Below are 22,019 nucleotides of genomic sequence, written 5' to 3'. Positions count from 1 at the left end.
TGACCTTTAACTCTCTGTCTGATATATTAGTTATGTACAGTACTTGCTAAGAACCTAATAAAAACAACAGCAAACAATAGATACATTTCAGCCACTGGCAGCTTGTTACATTCGAGGAGCTACACAATAATAGCAGGAAAATTGTTTTGTTGTTTCGAAAGTTTTACGGCAAACTGTGTTCTGAAACATGCAATGTAAATCTATGTTTTAAGGAAAAATACAGATATCTCATTAAATGTAATAAAAAAAAAACATGGCAGAGGTGCCTCATTTCTAGTGTCTTGTTTTTACCCACCAGTTGGCACAGAACATTGATAAGCACTAAAATGTTTGGCCTCTTCTGGTCCTGTTCTCCAGAGGAGCCTGAGATCCTGCTGGTGGCGGGGGATGAAATCACAGACGTGGGGACTGAATACAAACATGTTTATTAGACATTTGGAGTCGTTTGATACAGGAACAGTCGGTGAGTGTCGGACAGTAAAGTTTGAGATGATTGATGACTTTGAGGGTGATGGTTGTAGCTTCACTTGGTCACAGTCTGAACAGGAAGTGAAGGAATGTACGGACAGGAAGTGCATGGCATGACTGGTCACATGGTAACACTGATTGTTATGTTTTAGTGCAGCTACAGTTCAACTGTCCTCACGGACATATAAGAAAAATTGCATAGAATTAGAAGTGTAAAAGCAGGACCCAGTGCGGGGGCTCTCAGGTGGGATGACCGTCTGCAGAGACCAAAATGTCTCTAAATATCTGGAATGATTTATGAATATGATCAGGAGGTTTTTCCATTCTACCTGTGAGAGGTAAAAGTTATTCCTGTTTGTTTTGACTGGACCTTCTTTCCTTCAGCTGGTGAGTCATCCATCCCTTCCATGGCCCTTGACCTCAGAGACCATTGCTAAAATGTTTCCGCTACCACCTCCATATCCCTCTGATATTTGCTTCCTTGTGTCAGGTGTGCTTTGTCCGTCATTCAGTTACATATTTTTGATGACATTAATAATGTAATTCTTTACTAGATATTCTGAAATGGTCACATGACTCAGTCAGCGGTCCCACCTGAAGGTCCCCGAAGGTCCTTTGTCCACGTTTCTCCATCATGACTTCACAGAGACAAGCATGTGCCTGTGACTACAGTTGACACATTCATCTGGAATCTCCTGCCTCAGAACCACCAGTGCTGACCCAGACTAGACAGTTTTAGATCTACTTATTAAAAAGAAAAAAAACACTACATGCAGACCAACTTATTTTTTTTACTCTTGAATTCTGGATTGGGATTATCAGCTAATTTCCAACACCTTGATGTGACATCATCCTGTGACGTCTCTTCAAGTAAGAGTCAGTGGTTTTAAGTCTGGATCGGGTTTCTTTGGTCCTGTCTGCTTTTGGTTTTTACGGTCTTTCGTTCACAAATAACAACGGAACGGATGAGTTCTGTCCATCACCTGCGAGTGAGCAGAGGTCCGCTCTGTTTTAAGTGCCTCACAGCTCCGTTCAAGTGAAATTTGGAAACAATTTAAAATAATAATAATAAAAAAAGACAAACCAAGTGCCAGACAATTTACATTCTCACAGTGAAGTGCATCCAGAACTCCCCTCAGTTCCCTCCCACAACCCACCCGCCGATCCTTGGAGTGTTTAATCAACACTAACATTATGACCACCCCTAACTTTTCAAATGATTGTTAGCACTGTTATGTTTATGTATCAGAAGTTTGAGAGTCAAAAAAAACTTCGGATTTGACGTTGAAGAAGGTTTCTGATTCGAGGTCGAATAATTACTCAACAGAACCCCCACTATAGCAACATGTCTGGTAGAGAACTTCATACATACACCGAATCAGTGGTCGTAATTTTACGGCTGACTTGTGTCGCCCCCCGGCTCCTCATCCACGGCACTTGTAAGACCCCAACCAGTGGGGTCCACCCCTGCAGCTCCCCCCAGAAAACACATTCAAAAAAGGTTGTTTCCTCCACAGAGACGTAGCTCACATGTCGTGACCCAACACTGATGTTCGATCCAACAAAACCCCCAACTGGCTCTGCTGAGGTTTGATGTTTTCACAAACTGATTGTCTGGTGGTCTCCCTCCATTTCCTCTCCTTCAAAATGAGATCATAAATAACTGAGGCACTTATTAACAAAGAAAAATATTAAGAAGATTAAAATGATTAAAATACACATGGACGACTACTGGAATCACGACATTCACTATATGATAAAGTCAAGTTAGATGTTAGGTGAAACAGGTAGTGCAACGATGCAATACTCGCAGGAACTTTTGGGCCCCGCTTTCTGTTAAGACAAGGTCACGCCAACAGCCACACAACAAGCCTCTGTCCAAAACTTGTTCTCAGTACCACTGAATACTTCCCAACCACCGTGTATGCTCAGTTCAGCCACGGCAGTCGCAGAATCCCGGCCACAGTAAAGCCACGATGCTGTTCAGCCGGTGGATCCCTTCTTTCGTCCAGCCTCTGATTCAAAAGACTTAAGCCCCGCCCCTTCGGCAATTTGGTTTCAATTTCAAATGAAAGAGGCTCCGGTTAAAAGTACGAAACGCTACTTGTGAATTGAAACCATCAGAGTAGGTGGTACCTGCTGTTGAATTTCTGCCCGATATGAGTAGCAGACCATCAAGACAAACACTGATGAGAACTTGTCTTTCACATGACTTGAAGGAAAGGAATGGAGTACCTGAAGGAAACCAACAGAGGCCACAGGTGTTCCTACTGCTATTTACTGCTTCTGAGAATCCGACTGGTCTGGGGTCCAGTGCCACCTGGGGCATGACTGATGAGTGAATATCACTGAGCTATAAAGTCTTGGTGCCAGTCGTCCAGCTGCCTTCCGTCAGATGAGGATCTCCACCATGTCGCCGTCGGCCTCCTGTTGGCCGGGAGCTGGGGGGGGCGGAGCCTGCTGCTGAGAGTGCGACTGAGCCGGGACCCGGCGGTCCAAGGTGCTGGACAGGAAGACAGGGACATCTGGAGGGAGGAAGAGGCGGGGCAAGTGAGCAAACGGGACACGCCGACTCAGACAGAGAGACGCACACATTCCGACTGTTACACACACTATGATGCAAATACACAGCGACGCACGCTTGAATAAAGACACGAGCAAGGACACAGGAGGAGCTCAATCTCAGAGATGGGAAGAGCCTCAAAGACACACACTCACACTGGTAGGGATAACCAACGCCTTTTTCTGAACTTGTTTTATTTATTAATTTTTTTATTTACTAGTTATTTACTAGCTTTATTTATTTATTAATTTATGGCACCACTCCAATATGGTGCCTGCTTTCAGTTTAAGTCAACCCTGTTTTCAGACTAAATGAAACATAGATTAAAACAGATAAAAAGTGAAATGTACTTTAGCACGCTGGTATGACGCAGCACACATTCTAAGACATGAACCATAAGAAACGTACTAGCTGCTAGTAAGCATCTTCACACTGACCTGCAATGCGGTCTGGGATGTAGACTGGACTTGGACTGGACAGGCGTGCAGGAAGCGTCATGCTCTGCAGGGCCGGGGTACTGGGCTTGCTCTCCTGACTCTGACCCTTGTCGGTCTGCGTGCAGCTGTCCCTGCTGCCTGTCTTGGAGTGTCCGGCGGTCATGGGCGTGGAGGGGAGAACGGGCGATGGAGACGAGGAGATGGACTCGGCTCGAAGAGACTCTGAGCGGAACTCGGGACCCAGCAGAACCCCTGGAGGAAAAGGACAGGTTCAGCTCGGCTTCCTGCCCCGGCAGTGGCGCCGGCTCTTACCAAGGCTGCCCTTCCAGCTGCTGTCCCGGCGCTCCTCAGTGATGGGGGAGCTGTTCAGACCCAGACTGTGGGAGAGGAGCCCAGAACCGCCAGTGCCAGTGTTGGAGATGGACATCAGAGACTTGGAGGGTCTCATGGTCGCTGGGCCGTCTGACTTGATGGGCTCCTTCCTGGAGCGCTGGTGCAGAACCTTGATCATGGCGTCCTTCTCGATGATCTGAGCGTGCAGGTTCTTGATCCTGAGGTGGAACAGAGAGCATGCTGGGTAGACTGAACAGAACCTAGCCATGCTGCCAGTCACTTGCTGGCTCACCTGCTCTCCATGTCCAGGCAGCGTCGGTTGGCCATCAGGATCTCCTCCTCCTCCTTCTGGATCCGTGCTTCTACTGAGGTGTCATAGCTGCTGCTGGGGGAGTGGCTGATGACTGCTGAGCTGGACGACGTGTCCCTGAAGAAAACACAGACACACATTTAAACTAGAAAAATATGGCTGATGAAGATGACAGTTAGATTCTTCACCTCTGGGTGGCCACAGAGGCAGCTGCGTCCAGGGCGAACTGCCTCATCACACTCTCCTCCAGGTATTTCTGCTCCCACTTGGTCATGTCAGCCTCCAGCGCCAGGATGCGCTCCTCCTTCTCCCTCAGGTGCTCCATCAGTGCTGTGGCGTTGTACTCCGACGGGACAGAACCGTTACTCTGAGAACTTCCGTGCCGCTGGCAGACAGAAAAGTAAAGCGTCACGGACCAGCCGGAACGTAGCGCCTTCGTGGGACAGCATTTTGTCAGCAGTCACCTGCTGCATGCGTAGCGACTCCAGCTCCCTCTCCAGTCTGGTCCGGAGTCGATGCTCCAGCTGCTCTCTCTTCTCGCAGGTGGCCTGCAGCTGGGCCAGAGCCTGCTGCATCCTCTCCACCTTCTCCACATACACCTGTTTCTTCTTCAGCTGCTCGCAGACAAACCATTTCAAAAAAATTAATGATACAAAGCAACGCAAAACAACGCGCAATAATATGGCTTTTAAAGGACCGTTTGATAACCAAAACATAGAGCTGAGCCAAAGGCAAAGTAGTATACGGCAATGAGTAGGTTAACTGTCCCACCACACCCTTGCAGCCCTCTTAGTGTCCTCTCTTTCTCTGAAGTGTCAACTAGAAACTGAAAGCTTGTCTCCACCGCTGTTCCCAGCTCTTTTTCACCTCCACAAGCAGTTTAGCATGCTAGCGGTTTTCAGTCCTACTCCTTCCTGGTTCTGGTACACTGTGCTGAAGTGTCTGTTGATGTGAGATCTGATTGGCCGGTGAGGAAAGACACAAGTGCACAGTGGCAACGGCAAATTGAGGTGTAACCTTATGGGGTCCAGCCAAATGTCCCCACAATGTCATACAGTCCTCACAATGATAGTGTTTTGTCAAGAATTGGTCCCCACAAAGTATGGTAAACAAGCTCTCTCTCTCACTTTCTCACAGACATACACGTTTGTCTTCCTATCCTAGTGAGGACTGTTATTGACATACATTGACATTGCCCTTTCCCTAAACCTAGCCATCTAAAACAAATGGAAGAACTTAGCCAATACTCTTAACCAAACTAAAACCCAATTATAATGACCAGGCTATTTTGTCATTTTATCCCTCAAAATGAGGCTTGACCAAGTGAGGACCGGCCAAAATGCCCTCACTTCGCAATAATGTCCTCACAAAACGCACACAGGTTCTAACAAAGACATAACACACACACACATACTGTAACAAGGCCCATGTCAGGGACATTAGCCAGTGAAACCAGTGTCCTTTGCAGTCTCTATTCATTCTCACCTCCTCTTCCAGCTTCACCACCTTTGCCTGGGCATTATTGAGCGCCTGGTCTCTGATCTCAATGTGTCTCCTCTGATCTTCCGTGGTGGAGCGAAGAGCCGACAGTTCCATTTCCAGCTTCTCCTTCTCCCGCTGAGTCTCCTTGTCTGCAGGAGCAAACACACGTCGGCACATATATCCAGTATAGCGTGACAAAACCTTGATAATCACAGAGCACAATGGCACAAGACTGAGAGATCGGGCCAATTGAAAGAACAGACTGTGTTGTGCTCACTCTGTACAAGAAGCTGGGAGATGGTTGTGCGGTTGTCCTCGGAGCCATCGCACTCTTTGGCTGCCAGCTGCTTATTGGCCGTCTCCATTCGCTCTGGACACACACACACACACACGATTGTGAATCAACTGCAGTCGCACATTCAGAACAAAGTCCTTCTTCTGGTTAGTTCTATGGCGCGTAGGTAAGTCATCAGTTCCTGCTCTCACCTCGAAGGTCTCTGTTGAAGTCGTGCAGGCGGCGCACCTCCAACTCCAGCTTGTTCCTCATGGTCTTCTCCAGGGACTCCCTCTTAGACGAGGACTTGGCCAGGTTTTCATAGGCTTCGGACACCAGCTGGATCTCAGTCTCCAGCTGCAGACAGAAACAGAGAAGGAAAGAAGGATAAATGTTGAAGTCAGGACGTAACTCTGGGGAGCGCAGCTATTGCTATAAGCGACTGCCAAAGACTTACTTTGTGCAGCTTGGCCACTTTCTCTCGACAGACATCCATCTCCTGCCTCAACATCCTGTTCTCTTCTGTCATCGCATCCACCATCTGCTGAGCTCGTGCCATCATAGCGAACGGCTCCCCTTGTGGATGGGAATAAGAGTGAGGGTGAGGGAAGTGGCCTGCCTGGACAGGCATCTGAGGCTGGGGCCCTGGAGGCCCTTGATACTGCGGCTGTTGCTGCTGGAACTGCTGGTGATGTTGATGCTGCTGCTGCTGCTGCTGTTGGTGGTGGTGGTGGTGGTGAGATCGCGGGGTGGAGCCGTAGGGGTCGTGTGGGAAACCGTGACTTCTCTGTAGCGTTGGGTGAATGGGCCCGGGATTAAGGTGCTCACCTTGTGGGTGGGGAATAGGACCCTGTGGACTGCGCGGCCCCATGCTGGGGTAGGGTTCCCCGAGACCTTGTGGGTGTTGGTGGGGGGAGGAGGGGTGGGAAGAGTAGGAAGCACTGAGAATGCTGCTGAGGGTGGAAGACTGAGCTCGAGACAGAGAGCCCATAGAGGTGACCGATGAGGTGGGACTGTGCTGCTGCAGAGGTCTCTGAGAGTGGAGTGTACCATCTTTACTGGACCTGAGGAGAAAGCATCGCCAGTGTTATTAGACTCCACCTCAGTTTTGCTGCGACCTGAAGTGAAGATATTGTGTCAAGTTTATGGGCCGTGGGCTGAATCCAACCAACCAAGCATTTTGCAAGAGCGATATTCACCTACATCTGGATTAAAATTAAGTGAATTAATTTAAAGTTCACCAAAAACATATAAACAATAAACAATAAATAATTGAGAGACATGTTGAAACTATTTTTTTTTACAATTGAAAACCAACATGGTGAAAGAATTTTCCAGCCCCTACAAATAAATAAAAAATACAAAATATAAATTGTTCGGCCTGCACTTTGGAATGTGTTCAAAATTTTGGCCCCTTATGTGACTGTCTTCAGTGATTTAGCCCCAAAGGACCTGAACAACTGGCCACTAATTTAACTTCCACCGCTTCTTCAGTGCTGGATAATGAAAGCTCAGATTTAGTGTTGCTTATGGAGACAACATGCACTTCACTTGAGTGATCAGCAGTTCATGACAACGCTGGGAAACTAACAAGATCAAACATTCCTGTCTGTAACCCTGAAGGGAACGCCACCAGCGCCAAACACATCCAAGTCCAGACTTGTTCTGCCCAATCACAGAAGGAATTAATCAGATGCACTCTTTCGTAAACATCGGGAACTGGCCCGACTGCATGTTTCCTGCCATCCTCACTGAAGTCACACCGCTCATCTGCCCCAATAGTCTGTGGAATTCCACACTCTTCCTCACAGAAGAGACCTCACACAGCTGCTTAGTCAATTATGCTCCACAAACTGACTTCTGGGTTTGAAATGAAGGGCCTTTTCTTCCAGGTAATACTGTGCATGTACGCGTAGATCAGACCTGGGCAAAGTGTGGCCCGTGGGCCATATGCAGCCCAACACCTCTATTTTCGTGGCCCATTTGACGTCAGACTATAACTATAACTAATATGACCTAATTTTTCTGTCTTCTTTTGTTGTGTTTTAGCCACCACCATCACCACTTCAGCAATAAATATAGCACGGTTTTGTTTTAAGACTAAAATTTTCTTCTCTTCATTGGACATTTTTTTGTTTTTCTTGTTCCTCAGAATACATTGAAGGAATGCTGAAAATATATATTGAAATAAATTGCCTTTTTATCTTGAATGTCTAGTCCATAGTTGATTTATATTCAAATTAAGTGCATATTAAATTATATATCTCAACATGTTTCATGGCATATTTACACTTACATTACATGACATTTCATGTTCTTATGCTCACTTTGCCCTTGTTACTTAAGCATATATTTTTTCAATATTTTTCTTTTTTATCATGTTTCATAGTCATTGCTGTCTTTCTTTTGGCATGATAGCCCCTGAAAACTGTTACAGTTTCGAATGTGGCCCTTCAGAAAATTGAATTGCCCACCTCTGGCGTAGAGTCAAGTCTAATACACGGTTCAGTCATGTACCTGAAGGATCCGTACTCGGGTGGTGGCTGGTACCGGACATGTGGCACCTCCCTGGAGTGTTCCCTCCCTCTCGGCTCCTGGTAGAAAGTCCCTCCAGGATCCTGCTTACAGGGCGAACCCATCCGTTTGAAGGGATAGTCGGGGGGAGGACCACGATGCTGCGGCTTATAGTAGTCGCCCGGTGGTCCAGGTGGAGGAAGCTGAGGCGACAAAGGGGCGCTGGTGACTGGTGCGTGAGCTTTTACTCCACTAGTGGCCAAAGACAGCTGCATGAGTCGCTCACTCAGGGATCGCACGTGTCCTTGTTTTAGATCCTTCAGGCCGTCGTCCTGGTGGACTCTCCCGGTGCCGCTGACCCGCTGCACGGTGGGGCGTCCCTCAGTGCGCACTTTTGAGTTGGTCACCCCCGTAACGTAAAATGCAGCACCCACAGTTGCGGGCATGGGGGGCTGTTGGGGTGGCGGGTTTTGCTGCTGAGACTGAGGAGGGGGGCCATGACCCCGGAAGTATTGGGACTGCACTTTGGCCTCCTCGTATGAAGGAAGGTCCTCTGGGTTGGGACACTGACCCAGACTGCTGCCTCCACATCCTCCACTGCCACCTAAGCCACCCCCACCTCCACTGCTCCCACCACCACCTGCGACCCTGCCAGTACCAAGCTTCTCCAGACCACTGTCCGTCTGTAGCTCCTGTCCTTGGGGCTCCTGCCGGGCAATATGAGGGCTCATGGAGTGCTCATCATTGGGAACTCCTGGTCCCTGACCGGGGTAACCTCCGCCCCCAGGTGCTCCACTACCAGCCCCTCCCTGCTGCTGCTGCTGCTGCTGCTGAAGCACATAATTCCGATTGATCTGCTCCTGTAGGAGGCGCTGCAGGACAGTGTTCCCACTGCCTCCTGCACTGTTGCTGCTGCTTGACGAATCCTCTGCTGCCGCCCTCATCTCCGCTTCACGCTGGCTGCGTACTTCATGGAACGACAAGCTCCGCCCTCGGTCAATGTTCCCTGTGAAAAAGAGGGAGGGACGGAGGGAAGGAGGGAGGACAGGAACAGTCGTTGCCAACGGATGAGAAGTTGTGTGAAGAAAAGAAAATGTTTTAAGATAAAGGAGAGACAGAACACACTCAGGTCATAGAAGCATGTGCCCACCAACCCAGACCAAGCACCAGATGAATCAAACCCCCACCAGGATCCATAAATCAACACTGGTCAATAATAAAGTTAATAAAAATAGAGTCTTTAACACAAGAATTCAACCCACGATGAGAGAATTATCAGCGGACCCCATGAGAAGGTTGATTGGAGAGGCTTCCAGTGAATCATGCAACACTGGTGAGCAGAAGCCACACACACCACATCTGTCCCGCAAGTCGGCTAAAACCATCAAATCCAAATCAGTTTCCAACAAGTTTGGGGAGTGGTCACGCGGGAACATCGAAGCGCGTGGTCTCCCTCGACAGCGTCGTGATTATACACATTCTAAACAATGAAGGAAGAGCTCATTACATCTAGAACTTTCTGTTATTCTTCTCATTCTCAAGGAGGAGGAGGCTTTTTTCCGAAACATCTGCAAGTGAATAAACCATGGAAAAGGGGAAAAGTGTTAGCTTATTCAGGAAGATAAGACATTCTTCCAAGTTAACACAGATTTATTGACTGTATCTGCAAGCGTGCACAGAGGGAATCCCACCTACTCATTCATGTAAAAACCCCATTATGTGACAGTCCGCTAAAGTACCGTTTCAATCTTAAATCACATATTCGTCTAACCTAAGAAAGCATCTTACGCTTTTCTCAAAACAAAATCTTCTTCTTCTTTTTATTTGACTTCTTTATGTGACACCAATTCCTGAAGATGGCCAGCTCCATTGTCTTGCATGTGTATATCTACATTGATCATCATCCTTCTAAAAAACACTGCAGACATTTTACATGAACCACATTATCAAACATACTTCCAATGTGACCTCCGCCTGTCGTCCTCGTCTCCTGTTCTTGGAAGCTAGAGCCAGAACCAGATGAGAAGAAGGACAGTCAGACCAAATCAAACAACGGAAACATTGAAAACTAACCAGAAACACTTGTGACTTTTTCTGACGAGTCATGTTAAATAAACAGTCACAACGAATGAGCGTGCAAAACAATTAGACTGATCCTCATTCAATGTCTTTTCAGCAGCTTAAAACAACAAAGGCAAACTTCTCTAGTGATTCCTCTCTCTACTTCTTGGTCACATGACTTGCACAAAAAGTCTAGTTTCATATTTATACAGTCACAGTGGTTGGTCTTTGTGCAATTATTTTGTCAGAAAGTACACAATTAATAAAGTATTCTTCTGATACCTGCGTTGTTGCTGAACTAGTCAGCGGCAACCGCTGCTCATGTTGCCAGGCAGCAGAGATGGTTGCAGTGTCTCTGGCAATGTTAAGTCAAGTCAGAAAAAAAATCAGCTCCTCTCCAGCAACAGATCTGGTTCCAGCTCTGGTTCCGGGTCTTGGGTCGTCCTCTAGCTCCTCCAAGTTGGGTTGGTATTTGGACAGGACATAACTGACTCTGTAGGAGACATAAAGAGCCACCGTAAATATCATCAGTTTAAAAGGCATCAGGATTATTATCCTAAAAAAAGTGGCCGTGCAAACCAGGGCAATCGATTTTCAGCTGCTGATGCGAGGTATTTCAAGGGTGTAGGAGCCAGTAGGTCCCCCACCTCGAGAACTGGGCGTCAAAACATTTCACCAAAATCATTGCCTTCCACAAGCACTTTTACATCTAGTAAGAACACCTACACGTGGTGAAACAACTACAGAACGCAGCTTTGCCGAAGCCCTCTTGTTGTTTTTCCCCATGGTGACAGGAAACCTGACTCAATGGCCACCTATTGTTCTAGTTCTGGTATCAATCCATGCAACTGACAAGCAAAGCTAAAAGGTGATGCTTGCTTTTCTTAAGCGTTACTACTGTGCTGTATGATTCAAACAGGAGCACAGCTAAGGGAATTCAGGGGGTTGACAATATAGTGCAGCATAAGGTTTGTCTGAAAAGTGCTACTTTATGACAGCGGCATCCCCCTCTTCATTCTTCAATAGATTTCAATGGGTGTTTCATTCATAAATGCTACAGATAGAGCCGACTAAAGGCGACAGCCTGGATGGACAACAACCTCACACAAACACACATTACATTCAACAACCATCCCTAAGAGAGTGACTGTCTAGAGAGTAACTCACTTCTCCAAACATACAAACACTGAGTGGTTTCGACACATAAAGAGACAGACAGTGGTATATAAATGGGATTTTTATTCGCGATTGAATTACATAATTCAGATAAAAAACACCACGTTTTGCTTCCTATTGTTCTTGAGGACCACATTTGAGGCCCTTGGCGGATCCTTCTTCCACCGTGGTCACACATAATGCAGCATACACTCGGTTAAACCCCAACACAGTTTCTCACCAAATACTTAAGATACTGTAGGGTGGGTGCATTTCTATTCCTAAATCTCTTACACATCTCATTCACTACTTATTCACAAGTGTTTCACAGCATATTGACCAGTAATTAAACATCATATAGTATTGACGAGTGTCATTTTGGAGCAGACACCAAAAGTTCACCCTGAACACCACCTTTATTTTGTGTATTCACCATAAAAGAACCAAGTGATTATGTATTTAATTGATAGATAGATAATATGAGGTCCCTGCTATGAAGAGTTACCAATATTTCAACACGTGTCTTATTTTCAATAGAAAACGACACTGTGTTGTCTTCTCAGACATAACAACAGAACAACAGAAACGTTTAATACATAAGATTTTTTTGATCTGTAAAGTTGCTGTTCTTTAGCAGTTAATATAATATATGAATTATTGAATTTGAAAAACTATGAAATATAAAAGACAAGAGTTCCAGACAGGCTTTCTCTCAGTATTGAATCCAAGAAAACAAAGGGATGAGGAGACAGATTTAAGTAGAAGGGTGGACAAAATGTGGATCGCACGGACATGATATAAATATCCATTAAAAATATTATGATCTTACCTTATTTTTGTATCATCTTCTTATCTCTTTTCATCATAAACATACAAGTCCTTTTATGAGGATGAACTACAGTTTTTTATGAGCTTTTTTCCAGAACTACGCAATAATCCAAAACCAAGTTGATCAATTCGGTCTGTGTGACAAAAATGAAGCGACACGCCTCTGGATCTATTCCCTCTTCCCTCTCTCCGACAGGTAGAGCCAGGAGACAGGTGGATCACAGGGACACTCCCACATACCTGTGCACTCAGGTAACCAACCGTCACTCAGATTAACAATCCAGATTCACTTCCCTTTTTACTGAGTGCGACACTGATATGAAACAGAAGGCTGTTTGTCAAGAGGAGGGAGAATTATAAAGAATGTGAGGCAGAGGAACCAGGTTTGGTGTCAGGACTGAGTCAGCAGGAGAGTCTAGACACCAGCACTAAATATTCATCATGAGACTAAATAGATCCGGAGAGTCAGAAACCTGCATGTCACTGAAATCATGCGTGTGCATTTTTAAACATTTTTCAGTTAAATTGTGTCACTTGGCTTCTGACCTCATGCGACAGATCAGTGTCTGTTAAATGCATGTGGCTATTTGACCGTCTCCTGAAAATAATACAACCATAGAGGCCAGTTTCTGTGGTGTTCGGTGCTGTAACTGAGAAACATGATGGAAAATGTTATTTTCAATTTTTTTCAATTTTCTCTTACAGCCTAGTAGAGCATGCGCCTTGAGCATGACACATTAACTACATGTTTTTTTCACTGGCTTTTTCCTGAGCATTTTTTTAATTAAAGTGCAATATCAATAAAGTTATTCCGCTTGAAGACCAGAGGAGGAGTGGCCACCATCCAAGGCAACAGCTAGGCAAGTGAAGATGACAGAATTTAGATGAATAAGTGATGTGCATCCCAGGCTCTCCCTCCCCCACCGTCTCTGCGGTTTGCTTTGCTGTGTGGACTCATTGTGAAGAGATATCAAGTTCCAGTAAAACATGTGAGAGAGCAGCGGGGAGAAGCCAACAGAGAGAAAAAGAGGGAGGGATACATATTTGTTGGTTTCTGGTGGATCAGATGGAAGTCTGGCTGATGTCTTTGGGATGAGCGCTGTTTCTGTTCATGCTCGTCGACAGCCGTCAGCTGATTTATGGAACTCCTCACTGGCTTTTAAGTGAATGCTGCATGAATGGAGCAATGTAGTAGTACGCCATATTTAATTTGGAGTCAACATTTCACTTCAATAGGAAAAAATGTTTAGAAATAATGAAGGGATTAACTGATTTTTTTCCCAGAGCTAGTTAAATGAGTTACAGAGTAGAACTGAATAGGACTTAAGAGCTACAGTGTGTTCATTTCACTTCCGTCCCTTCCAACATTTTCCTCTTGCTTCTGCGCTAGGTTGCTTTTTGAACAGGTGTGAGAAGCAGCGCCTCAAAAACAATGAAGCATTATATGAGGGACGCCAAAATCAAACCAGCCGAAAGGTATCAACAAGCTTCTGGTTGGAAAAAGAAAAAAAGGCACCATTTATTTGGATCCCTACACTGGGACTTACAAATCAAATGTGACATGTAATAACTAAGGTTACCAAAATATTGGGACTTAAATGCAGTAACTGGATCCAAATTTGCCATTGAATCAATACTACAGTGTGGTCAGTGCCTGCATTAATATTGTTTGAGGGTTGTTTCATTTTTGCCGCAGCTAGCAGCCTTCAACTCCCCACGGAGACTCAAACATGTTTTCTTCTATTAAAGATGCAGACTGGCGCGGACAGAAGTCGACCTGCAACTAGATGAAAATATGGCCCCTATTTTCATGATGCTTTGAAAATAGATGATGGGCTTATTTATTTGCTAATGAAAATCCAGTTGTTGAGTTTCTTTAAAGACAATTTTGAATAATAAATAATTTGATAGAATTTATAATTTATCGGAAGTTCATAAAAAATATTCTTTTTAAGATTAATACAAAAGTTTAATAAGTATCTTCCTGGGTATTCTACAAGTAACAACAGCTCACCCTTGTTGTCGTTCCATGTTCTGGTTGTTAATGTAGCGTGACGCTCACGTTTGTTGCGAAGACAATAGCAGCCATAGGCCTGGAATGTGTACTTCATTGTTTCCGACCTGTACCAAAGATTAACTCTAAACACTCAATTTATCATGACTCTTCAGGAGTAACGTTTGGCATTAAGTAAGGCAGTAACAGAGATAAAAACTTTAGCTTCAGTACCATAAATTAGAAGAAATAAAAAAGGGCCATGGCTGTAAAATATATAATGCAATTGATGCTAGGTGAAAGGAAAACGCAACAAAGAACATGTGAAAAATAACTACTTTTGTATTGTATAAGTATCTCATTCCATCAGTTTAGCATTGTTTGTAAATGTAGCTGGCAACAAGTTTAACTCAGCACCAAGATGGCAAAAGAAAAATGGAGGCAGACGACCAGGTTTGGCGTCTCGTGTGTCCATCATGACAACATGGCACAGCGGTGGAGGAAAAAAATGTGTCAACTCAGACTGTGTGCGAGACTCAGCGGCGGGTACCGGTCCTTACTTGTTTTCTTGCCACACCATGCATAGTTGGTTCCATTTAAATCTATGACTCTAATCCGCACGAACTGTCATCATCATTAACCAGTTTCCCTGAGAAACACTCCAGATATGCACGTGTATGAATGCAAGCAGGACGAATCTTCACGACACAAGAGCAGGCCATAAATAGCTGAACACACAAAAATAGGGAACGCCACGTCGTTGACCTGCATGGGGGCACATCCTCTACCCTCCTTAGATAACCGCCACTTATTGTCTGCACCCTGCAGGAAAGAGGAAGTAGATTCGAAGCGGCTTTTAGCTCTTACTTCAGTGTAGACACTCAGGCACCAGCAGCTGCCATCCCCAACCTCTGGAGAGTCAGATACTTTGTGATTAATAAAAACAGGACCTCCACAAACAGGACCAAGAGCCGAGCACAGACGAGACGCTGCCGGCTATGACCAAGATTGGAACAATAAAAAATGTGGTCAATGTTAAATCAAGAATCAAACATTTATATATGCGGTTGTCTCTTCTTTTTTTTTGTAATTATGCGTTTTCTTCTGCCACTGCATCTCCATCCAGCCATATATTCATGAGTGAACTATTTTTAAAATGACTCATTTAATTTTAATTTTCAGTAGATCTAATCATTTATTGTTCATCTTCATTCATTTTTATTTTTATTTTCCTCACACTCCGACAAATTTTAAAACATTTTCTTTTCATTTTCATTTCATTTTTTTTCCAACCTACTCACGAGTTTCTTAGTAATATTAAACGTGTTTTTTGTTTGTTTTGGGAGTTTTGTTTATAATAATAATAATAAATCTCTGTCATCACCGTCACAATTATCCATCGCCGTGTTTCCATATAATTCAGTTGTTACCTGTCATTTCCAGCAGATGTCGCCGATGAGCCAAAAATATATATTGGACAGGATTCGACTCTCCATGACTTTCGGTGTTTTTGCTGTTTTAGTTGCAGTTTTAATGTGAAGCTAGGAGAAGTTTACCAATTCAGCAATTCCACAGAGAGACAACAGACCTGTGTTTAAACATCTTCATAATCAGGAGTTAAAGTAAAACGTGAATCCGGATCTAATCAGCAAATAATAATTATTAATGATGTTTTTTTTTTGTTTACATCCATCACTTGGGAACAAAACAGCCCATTTATATTATTTATTGTTCACCTGACAAGTCAGTTTTCTTGCTCGCTTGCTCTTAGACTGAGGTGCAAGAGTTGACGTCGTCAGCGTGAAACTACCAAAAAAATCTTGTCATTATATGCGAAACAGTGTCTCTGAAGTTGCCATGTAAACGGCATCCCGTCTTTCAATGAGATATTTTTTTCTTTTTTGCAAACGACAAAGGGGGTGGTCCAACAGAGGAGCGTTCCGCATTTTTCAGCAATGGCTTGTCTGCAAGTATTTCAATATTTCTGATCATCAATGGCATAATTTCATCGATTCATGTGATAAATATTAGTCCAATATATGAACAGAAAGTGCCACTTTTCTGAAGTAATTCAGATTTCCTTTGGAGCTGTAAAGAAACTGTAAAGAGCTCTTTATGTTGACCAATACTTTTACGGTGTATGGCAACACACAGATTGTCATCTTGCTAAGATGCTGTACATTCTACTTTTTTTTGTTTGTTTTGCAAGCAAATTAGAAATGAATTAACAAGTCACTTAAGTGATAACACAAGGATTATTCAAGTGACGTACAATTAGCTGAAAAACTAACTGATAAAACGAAGCTCTGTCTTGCCACCAGTTCCATCAGAACATAAAATACGGGATAACAGTGCAGATATGAGATTGCAGGAGGAAACGAGTGGGGGAGGAGCAAGAAAACAAAGAGCGACTGAGAAGCTGAGGCAGAAAAAGTGGTAAAAGTAGAGCGAGGAGTGTTTATATGACAGAACAGCCCAGCTAACACAGGAATTTCTAGGCTTCAAGTCAAACGTAACAGACCTCTGTGTCTCATCTGTTGGGGGTTTTCACTTCAACTCAAATATTTCCTACATCGAAAGGGGAGACTCTTGAGGGGCCGCTGCAGACCACAGACTGAAAAGACATCAGGAGGACTCCTGAAGAGAGACCGGCTTATCTACATGGACCGTAAAAGTAGAAATCACACGATCACAGCGACGCGCTGGTCCTGAATTACCATGGAAAGATGATCCCAGGCAAAGCAGCATGATACCGCACCATCATATGTTGGTCACAATAATTAATATTTTAGACAAAATAAAACAAAATTAAATTACTGTTGAATGTCATTGAACTAAACATTGTTAATGAACCGTGTTGATAATATGTTAAATCTTAAGTGGGTCAAATATGTTTCAGAAAATTGTAACTGTCTCCATAATGCACTGCAACAATTGACACTCTAAACGTATGCATTTAATTTGGGTATTGAGATAGCCAGACTCTTTGCAGGTGATATTTTTCAGTTCAACATCACAGCAAATATAATAAACGCCCCAAAACTCTCTTACTAAAAGACACATTTTCACACTAATTCAATTTGATGTACAGGCTTCATACTTGATCATCATCATGAATTCAATATGACGTCTGATATCAAACATACGCAAGAATTTATCTTTAATAGTGTATTCAGGGTTCACTCTACTTCTGTAACCTGCTTCTTATGATAATAATCAGTTTTTAATGGTACATTTTGCAGCAGAACAGCCAAAACTAAAGGGTATTCTGCAGTGCTGTGCAGGTAAGGCTGACACCTTTAACAAGAACTGTTCCCCATCTGGTCTAAAAACGTCACAAAATCATGGCTAACAAATTAGAAAGTTTAACAAATGAAACACAACTGAAAACACAAGAAGATAGTCTTGTTTTCACTTGCCATCACACATCCAAAATTTAACCCCCAAACCAGACAGACCATGACAAACAGAACAACGTTCTTCAGAGCACCAGCAAGACCATCAAGCCTTCTTCTTTCGCTGTTTGTGAGAGTGTTATAGCGCCACTAACAGGACTGGCATGAGTACTACATTAGTGTATTAGTTATTCTTAAATGCTTGAAGTTTGCTCCGTTTAATAACCATTTAATTGTTTTTCACACTATTTTTAATCCAGAAAAACAATTCATATAATGTAATTACATTGCATTTTGGCAAGAACTAAAACCTATTGCTTCCTCCACCATTACACAGGTTTAAGTGCAATTACAATCTTGAGAATATCTTAAAAAATAAGGTGACAAAAAGAGGTTTAATAAGCTAACTCACTCAGAAGATTGTTAATTTGTGGTGAGTATGTTTGGCACACGGAGTGAAAAATGCATGTTTATTTATTTTCTGCTGCAGGTCGCAGAGCCGCATCTACTGACGCAAAGACATACACAAGGAGTCATCAATTACGCTCAGCATTTTTGGACAGTGGGAGGAAACCTGAGTACCTGAAGGAAACCCACGCAATATGGGGAAAACATAAAAAGTGACAAGAAGGGCCTGGTGACCACTCAATTTTAGATAACATATGAGCCAAAGGAGTTAAACTTTTACTGAAAAGCAATTGAATTTAAAGCAACACAATTATGCTGATAAAACAGAAAATGTCTTTCAGCATTGGAATTAAATCCTCAAAACCTAATTTAAAGCAGATGAAGCCGAGCTTGCCAATTTGTTATCTATTTAGACATGAGATCGAGTTAGTTTACTGACTGCTTTCATCCTTCAACGTTAAGCTTTGATGGAGTCTATGTTGAATTCAGATTGCTTTGGGACAGGATCAATTTTAACGCAAGTCTGAAAAGTTTCCAGTCTCTCTTTTGTGACCTGCTTTTCCCAGACTAGAACCAACTTCTTAACTGCAGATAGCTCATCAAAGAGACACTCATCTTTATCTTGAGATAGCATGAGGTCTAATCTAGTTAAGGACTGTGAGTAGCAAAATAAAAACGGATCAAAAGTAGACAGAACTCGAGCTCCAACTGGAGGATTCTCGCACATCTGACACCGCACCACTCATGCAGCGGTCACACCCCAGCAATGACGTGATGGCTTGTTTCTCTATGAACAAAACACATTCCTTTGTTTATACACACAGTCATGTTGAGGATGCAGATCAATATTACAGTTGCGAACTTTGAAACAGCGAACAGATAAGAGGAAGGCAAGAATGAAAAACTAGGAAATGGATTTGGATTTCTTAAAAACTTCATTTAAAATGTAAAGAAGAAAACAGCAAACACCCCAGTGAGGCAGCACTATCATACTAAACCAGGGCTACTTTCACTTTCCTATGCTGCTTTCCTGCTTATGTTCTCCAGGAGATGTGAGCGAGTCATTATGTGTAAACTTAAAGTGAGACATTAACACATTCCTCCAACATAAACAAGCCCTCGTAAGAGTAATAATGTCCGTCACAGCGACCGACTCCCACTGAAGCAGACCCTTTATGTCCCCCTCCTCTCGCTGCAGCAACCAGTCAGTGGTTCCACAGCACAGAGAACCCGCTGCATATCTGGGATGAATCATGCGGACGTGGGTGAGTCACTGACCACAACAGATCATACACACTTTGTGGGGGTGAAGACGAATAGTCAGTCGGTAACCAGCAGACCTACTTTTGAGAAAATGTATCCGTCCCTTGTTGCATTCCATTTCACTTAGCTGACACTGGACTCACACTTGGGATTTGTGTGACGTCTTTTGGGTGCAAAGGTTTACATTGACTGAATATAATGTCTTCACTACACTGTTTGGTATTTTCATCCACTAAGTTCAGGCCCTCCTCGGTCATGGGGAAAGGCACCACTCAGGTAACACTTTTGGCAGGTCTCCCACGAGTCACAGGGCACGCTCACTCATCGGACTGCATGTTTTCAGGGGACAGCACACGAACAGTCCACAGAACAAACCCAGCATTGCCTTCAACTGGACTTAGTAGGCACATTTCTTACAACAAATCTGCAGCTTATCCCGTTGAGTTACTTCAACCATTGTGTTACTTCAGAGGCTGTGTCACCTGAGGTTTTTACTAAAGAAATTGTGTTGCATCTAAACTCAAGTTCCCACTAAAGGCTATAACTTCTAAAGTCATGTTGGTTTTACAGTTGTGTTCTAACTAAAGTGTTTTTAAATTCATGATGCTCGGACTGAATTCATGTACAGGTGGTTTGCTTCCACACTTGTGTTGATTGTAATGTATTGCATCCAACACTGTCGTGCTACACCAGTTGTGTAGACCAAAAATGAAACTCATACAGTCATCAAATATTCCGTATGTGTATACACTGCTGGATATGAAACACCTATTCATGTGGGTTGTGTTCAACATACAACTGTAAGTACTGACTCACTAGTAACAAGCTGATTTCACAGTCGGGTTTCTAGACATCCATCCAGAAATCAGGATTGTAGCTTAGTGGAATTTACTTTGCTCTGTGGTCATTTAATTGTACCAAGAGAGGAAACACTTGTACACACTTCTGCCATTTACAAATGAGATTATAAACCAGGGAATTAAAATGTAAATCGATTAGTTCAGGAGGTTTAGAAATGGGTCAAAGCTGTTTTTGCAGCCGTGCTTTATCGGGGGAAACTGACATCTAGTGAGAAAAGCATTCCTACTGGCAAACAGACTTTTAGAAAACAAAACATGAGGTTTCGTACAACAAAATGCATTACAGATACATTGAATTCAATTTTTTTTTTAAATAAGACTCAATTTTCAAACTGGGATTACAAGATTGAATTTGGATTAGCAGCTGTCTAGTCACATCTGACTGTTTCAATCCTAAATTCCTAACACAAAAGAACAGAGACTTACATTATAATCTTGCTTGAATCACCATCCATCAATCTCCAGATCCCATGTGCATCCTAGGCATCCAAGAAGGCATCAGACACGGGGCCCACAGTCAGTCCCAGGGACCATTGATGACCCCGACCAGACTTTCTAGCACCCCAACCACAGAATTCCTGTCCTATCATAACTATAGACGATCAATAAATCAATACCCAGAAAATCAATTTTCAAAAGAGGCTGAAGGTTGATAACAGTGATGCAGCATTACATACAACATTCTGACGCAGTCACAAGCCCAATTCAAATTAGCGATCTGATTGAAATCTCAGATTAAGCGGATTACAGCAGCACGTGAAAGTGGTCAGTGAAACTTTTGCACTGACACAACACAAGCAACGGCCTCCAGATTAGCATTTCTGCCTCATCTAAAAGGAAAATGAAGGTTTGGAAAAGTGTTCGTGCTGCTTTCAGTAAAAAAAAAAAATCCCAGCATTCCCACTGTAACGGAGCTCTGTCTCCATATCCGGTCAGCAGCCATCAAAACTTTTGATTTTAGCTAGCGAAACTGCACTAACAAAGGCTTGGAAGTGTCATGTAAGACAGAATGAGCGAGTCCTACCTTTAACTCTTTCCTTCTTCCTACTCGTTTCCCGGTCCTTGAAGTGCTCCTCAGGGAAACATTCTTAATGGTCGCCTGTTTTCCTCCTTCGCTCTCCGGGCAAGACTAAATTGTCTGTCCCGGGTCAGTCCTGGCTCCCGCTCCACATTTCCGTTCCTTCAGCACAACGTTAAGCCGGTTCGAGGTGAAACGCTTTCGGTTCTTTTCCGCTGATTTCATCTTTTTTTTAGCCGAAAACAGAGGGAAGAGTCCAAGAGAAGTGGCAGGAAGTTTCCCCTGCTGCTGGTCTGCAGTATGAGAGGAATGCCGAAAAAGTCCAGCCCACCAACCCCCCCGCACCAGCCCCATCTCTTTTGACACACTCAGATTAACCCACATCTGTTAAATTCTCATCCTGTTCGAGGGGGTTTTTCCTGATCATGTACATTGACTAAACTCGGGTTTATTCTTTTGGAGAATCTGACTCTGGCAACACTTTAATTGTAAACTTTTATTCTCATTTCAATGTGACTGTGTAACCAGATCCCAATACAGGTACGGTTTCAGTTGAAATGTGGGAGGAAAGCAGAGCACATAGAAGATTCCAACAGACAGCAATGAACTCAACTTTCTTCCCATCACTCTTGGTATTTGAGCATCGGGGGTTGCCTC

At 43.6% G+C, this 22,019-nt stretch overlaps 1 protein-coding gene across 5 annotated transcripts; it reads right to left on the bottom strand.

Moving 5' to 3' along the window:
- Positions 1-281: 281 nt before the first annotated feature.
- Positions 282-21,643, bottom strand: amot (angiomotin). 5 transcript variants are annotated; one of them, XM_053847128.1, is made up of 16 exons: positions 21,369-21,643; positions 20,771-20,823; positions 10,725-10,935; positions 10,338-10,384; positions 9,889-9,949; positions 8,385-9,387; positions 6,325-6,931; positions 6,080-6,224; positions 5,871-5,963; positions 5,597-5,742; positions 4,576-4,725; positions 4,300-4,496; positions 4,094-4,228; positions 3,781-4,019; positions 3,469-3,720; positions 282-2,993 (listed from the first exon to the last, which is right to left on the bottom strand). In XM_053847128.1, exons 5-16 carry the CDS (start codon positions 9,947-9,949, stop codon positions 2,860-2,862), a joined length of 3,162 nt encoding a protein of 1,053 aa, XP_053703103.1. In that variant the 5' UTR covers positions 10,338-10,384; positions 10,725-10,935; positions 20,771-20,823; positions 21,369-21,643; the 3' UTR covers positions 282-2,859. The 5 variants fall into 5 exon arrangements, with proteins under 5 accessions (XP_053703103.1, XP_053703101.1, XP_053703102.1 ...); XM_053847126.1 differs by lacking the exon at positions 20,771-20,823; XM_053847127.1 differs by lacking the exons at positions 20,771-20,823; positions 21,369-21,643 and adding an exon at positions 12,427-12,610.
- Positions 21,644-22,019: the final 376 nt, after the last annotated feature.

The sequence above is a fragment of the Synchiropus splendidus genome, chromosome 17, assembly GCF_027744825.2.
Source record: "Synchiropus splendidus isolate RoL2022-P1 chromosome 17, RoL_Sspl_1.0, whole genome shotgun sequence".
Classification (NCBI taxonomy): Eukaryota; Metazoa; Chordata; class Actinopteri; order Syngnathiformes; family Callionymidae; genus Synchiropus; species Synchiropus splendidus.
The sequence above is the reverse complement of the archived record's forward strand: the minus strand, read 5'-3'. Positions and strand labels throughout refer to the sequence as shown.

Excerpts from the sequence above, each read along its gene's own strand:
- amot (XM_053847128.1), bottom strand. The coding sequence starts at position 9,949 with ATGTTTCGGAAAAAAGCCTCCTCCTCCTTGAGAATGAGAAGAATAACA. Across the intron at positions 6,932-8,384 it reads CCCGAGTACGGATCCTTCAG|GTCCAGTAAAGATGGTACAC; the intron begins GTACATGACTGA and ends CTTTCTCCTCAG. Across the intron at positions 5,743-5,870 it reads CTCCCAGCTTCTTGTACAGA|ACAAGGAGACTCAGCGGGAG; the intron begins GTGAGCACAACA and ends TTGCTCCTGCAG.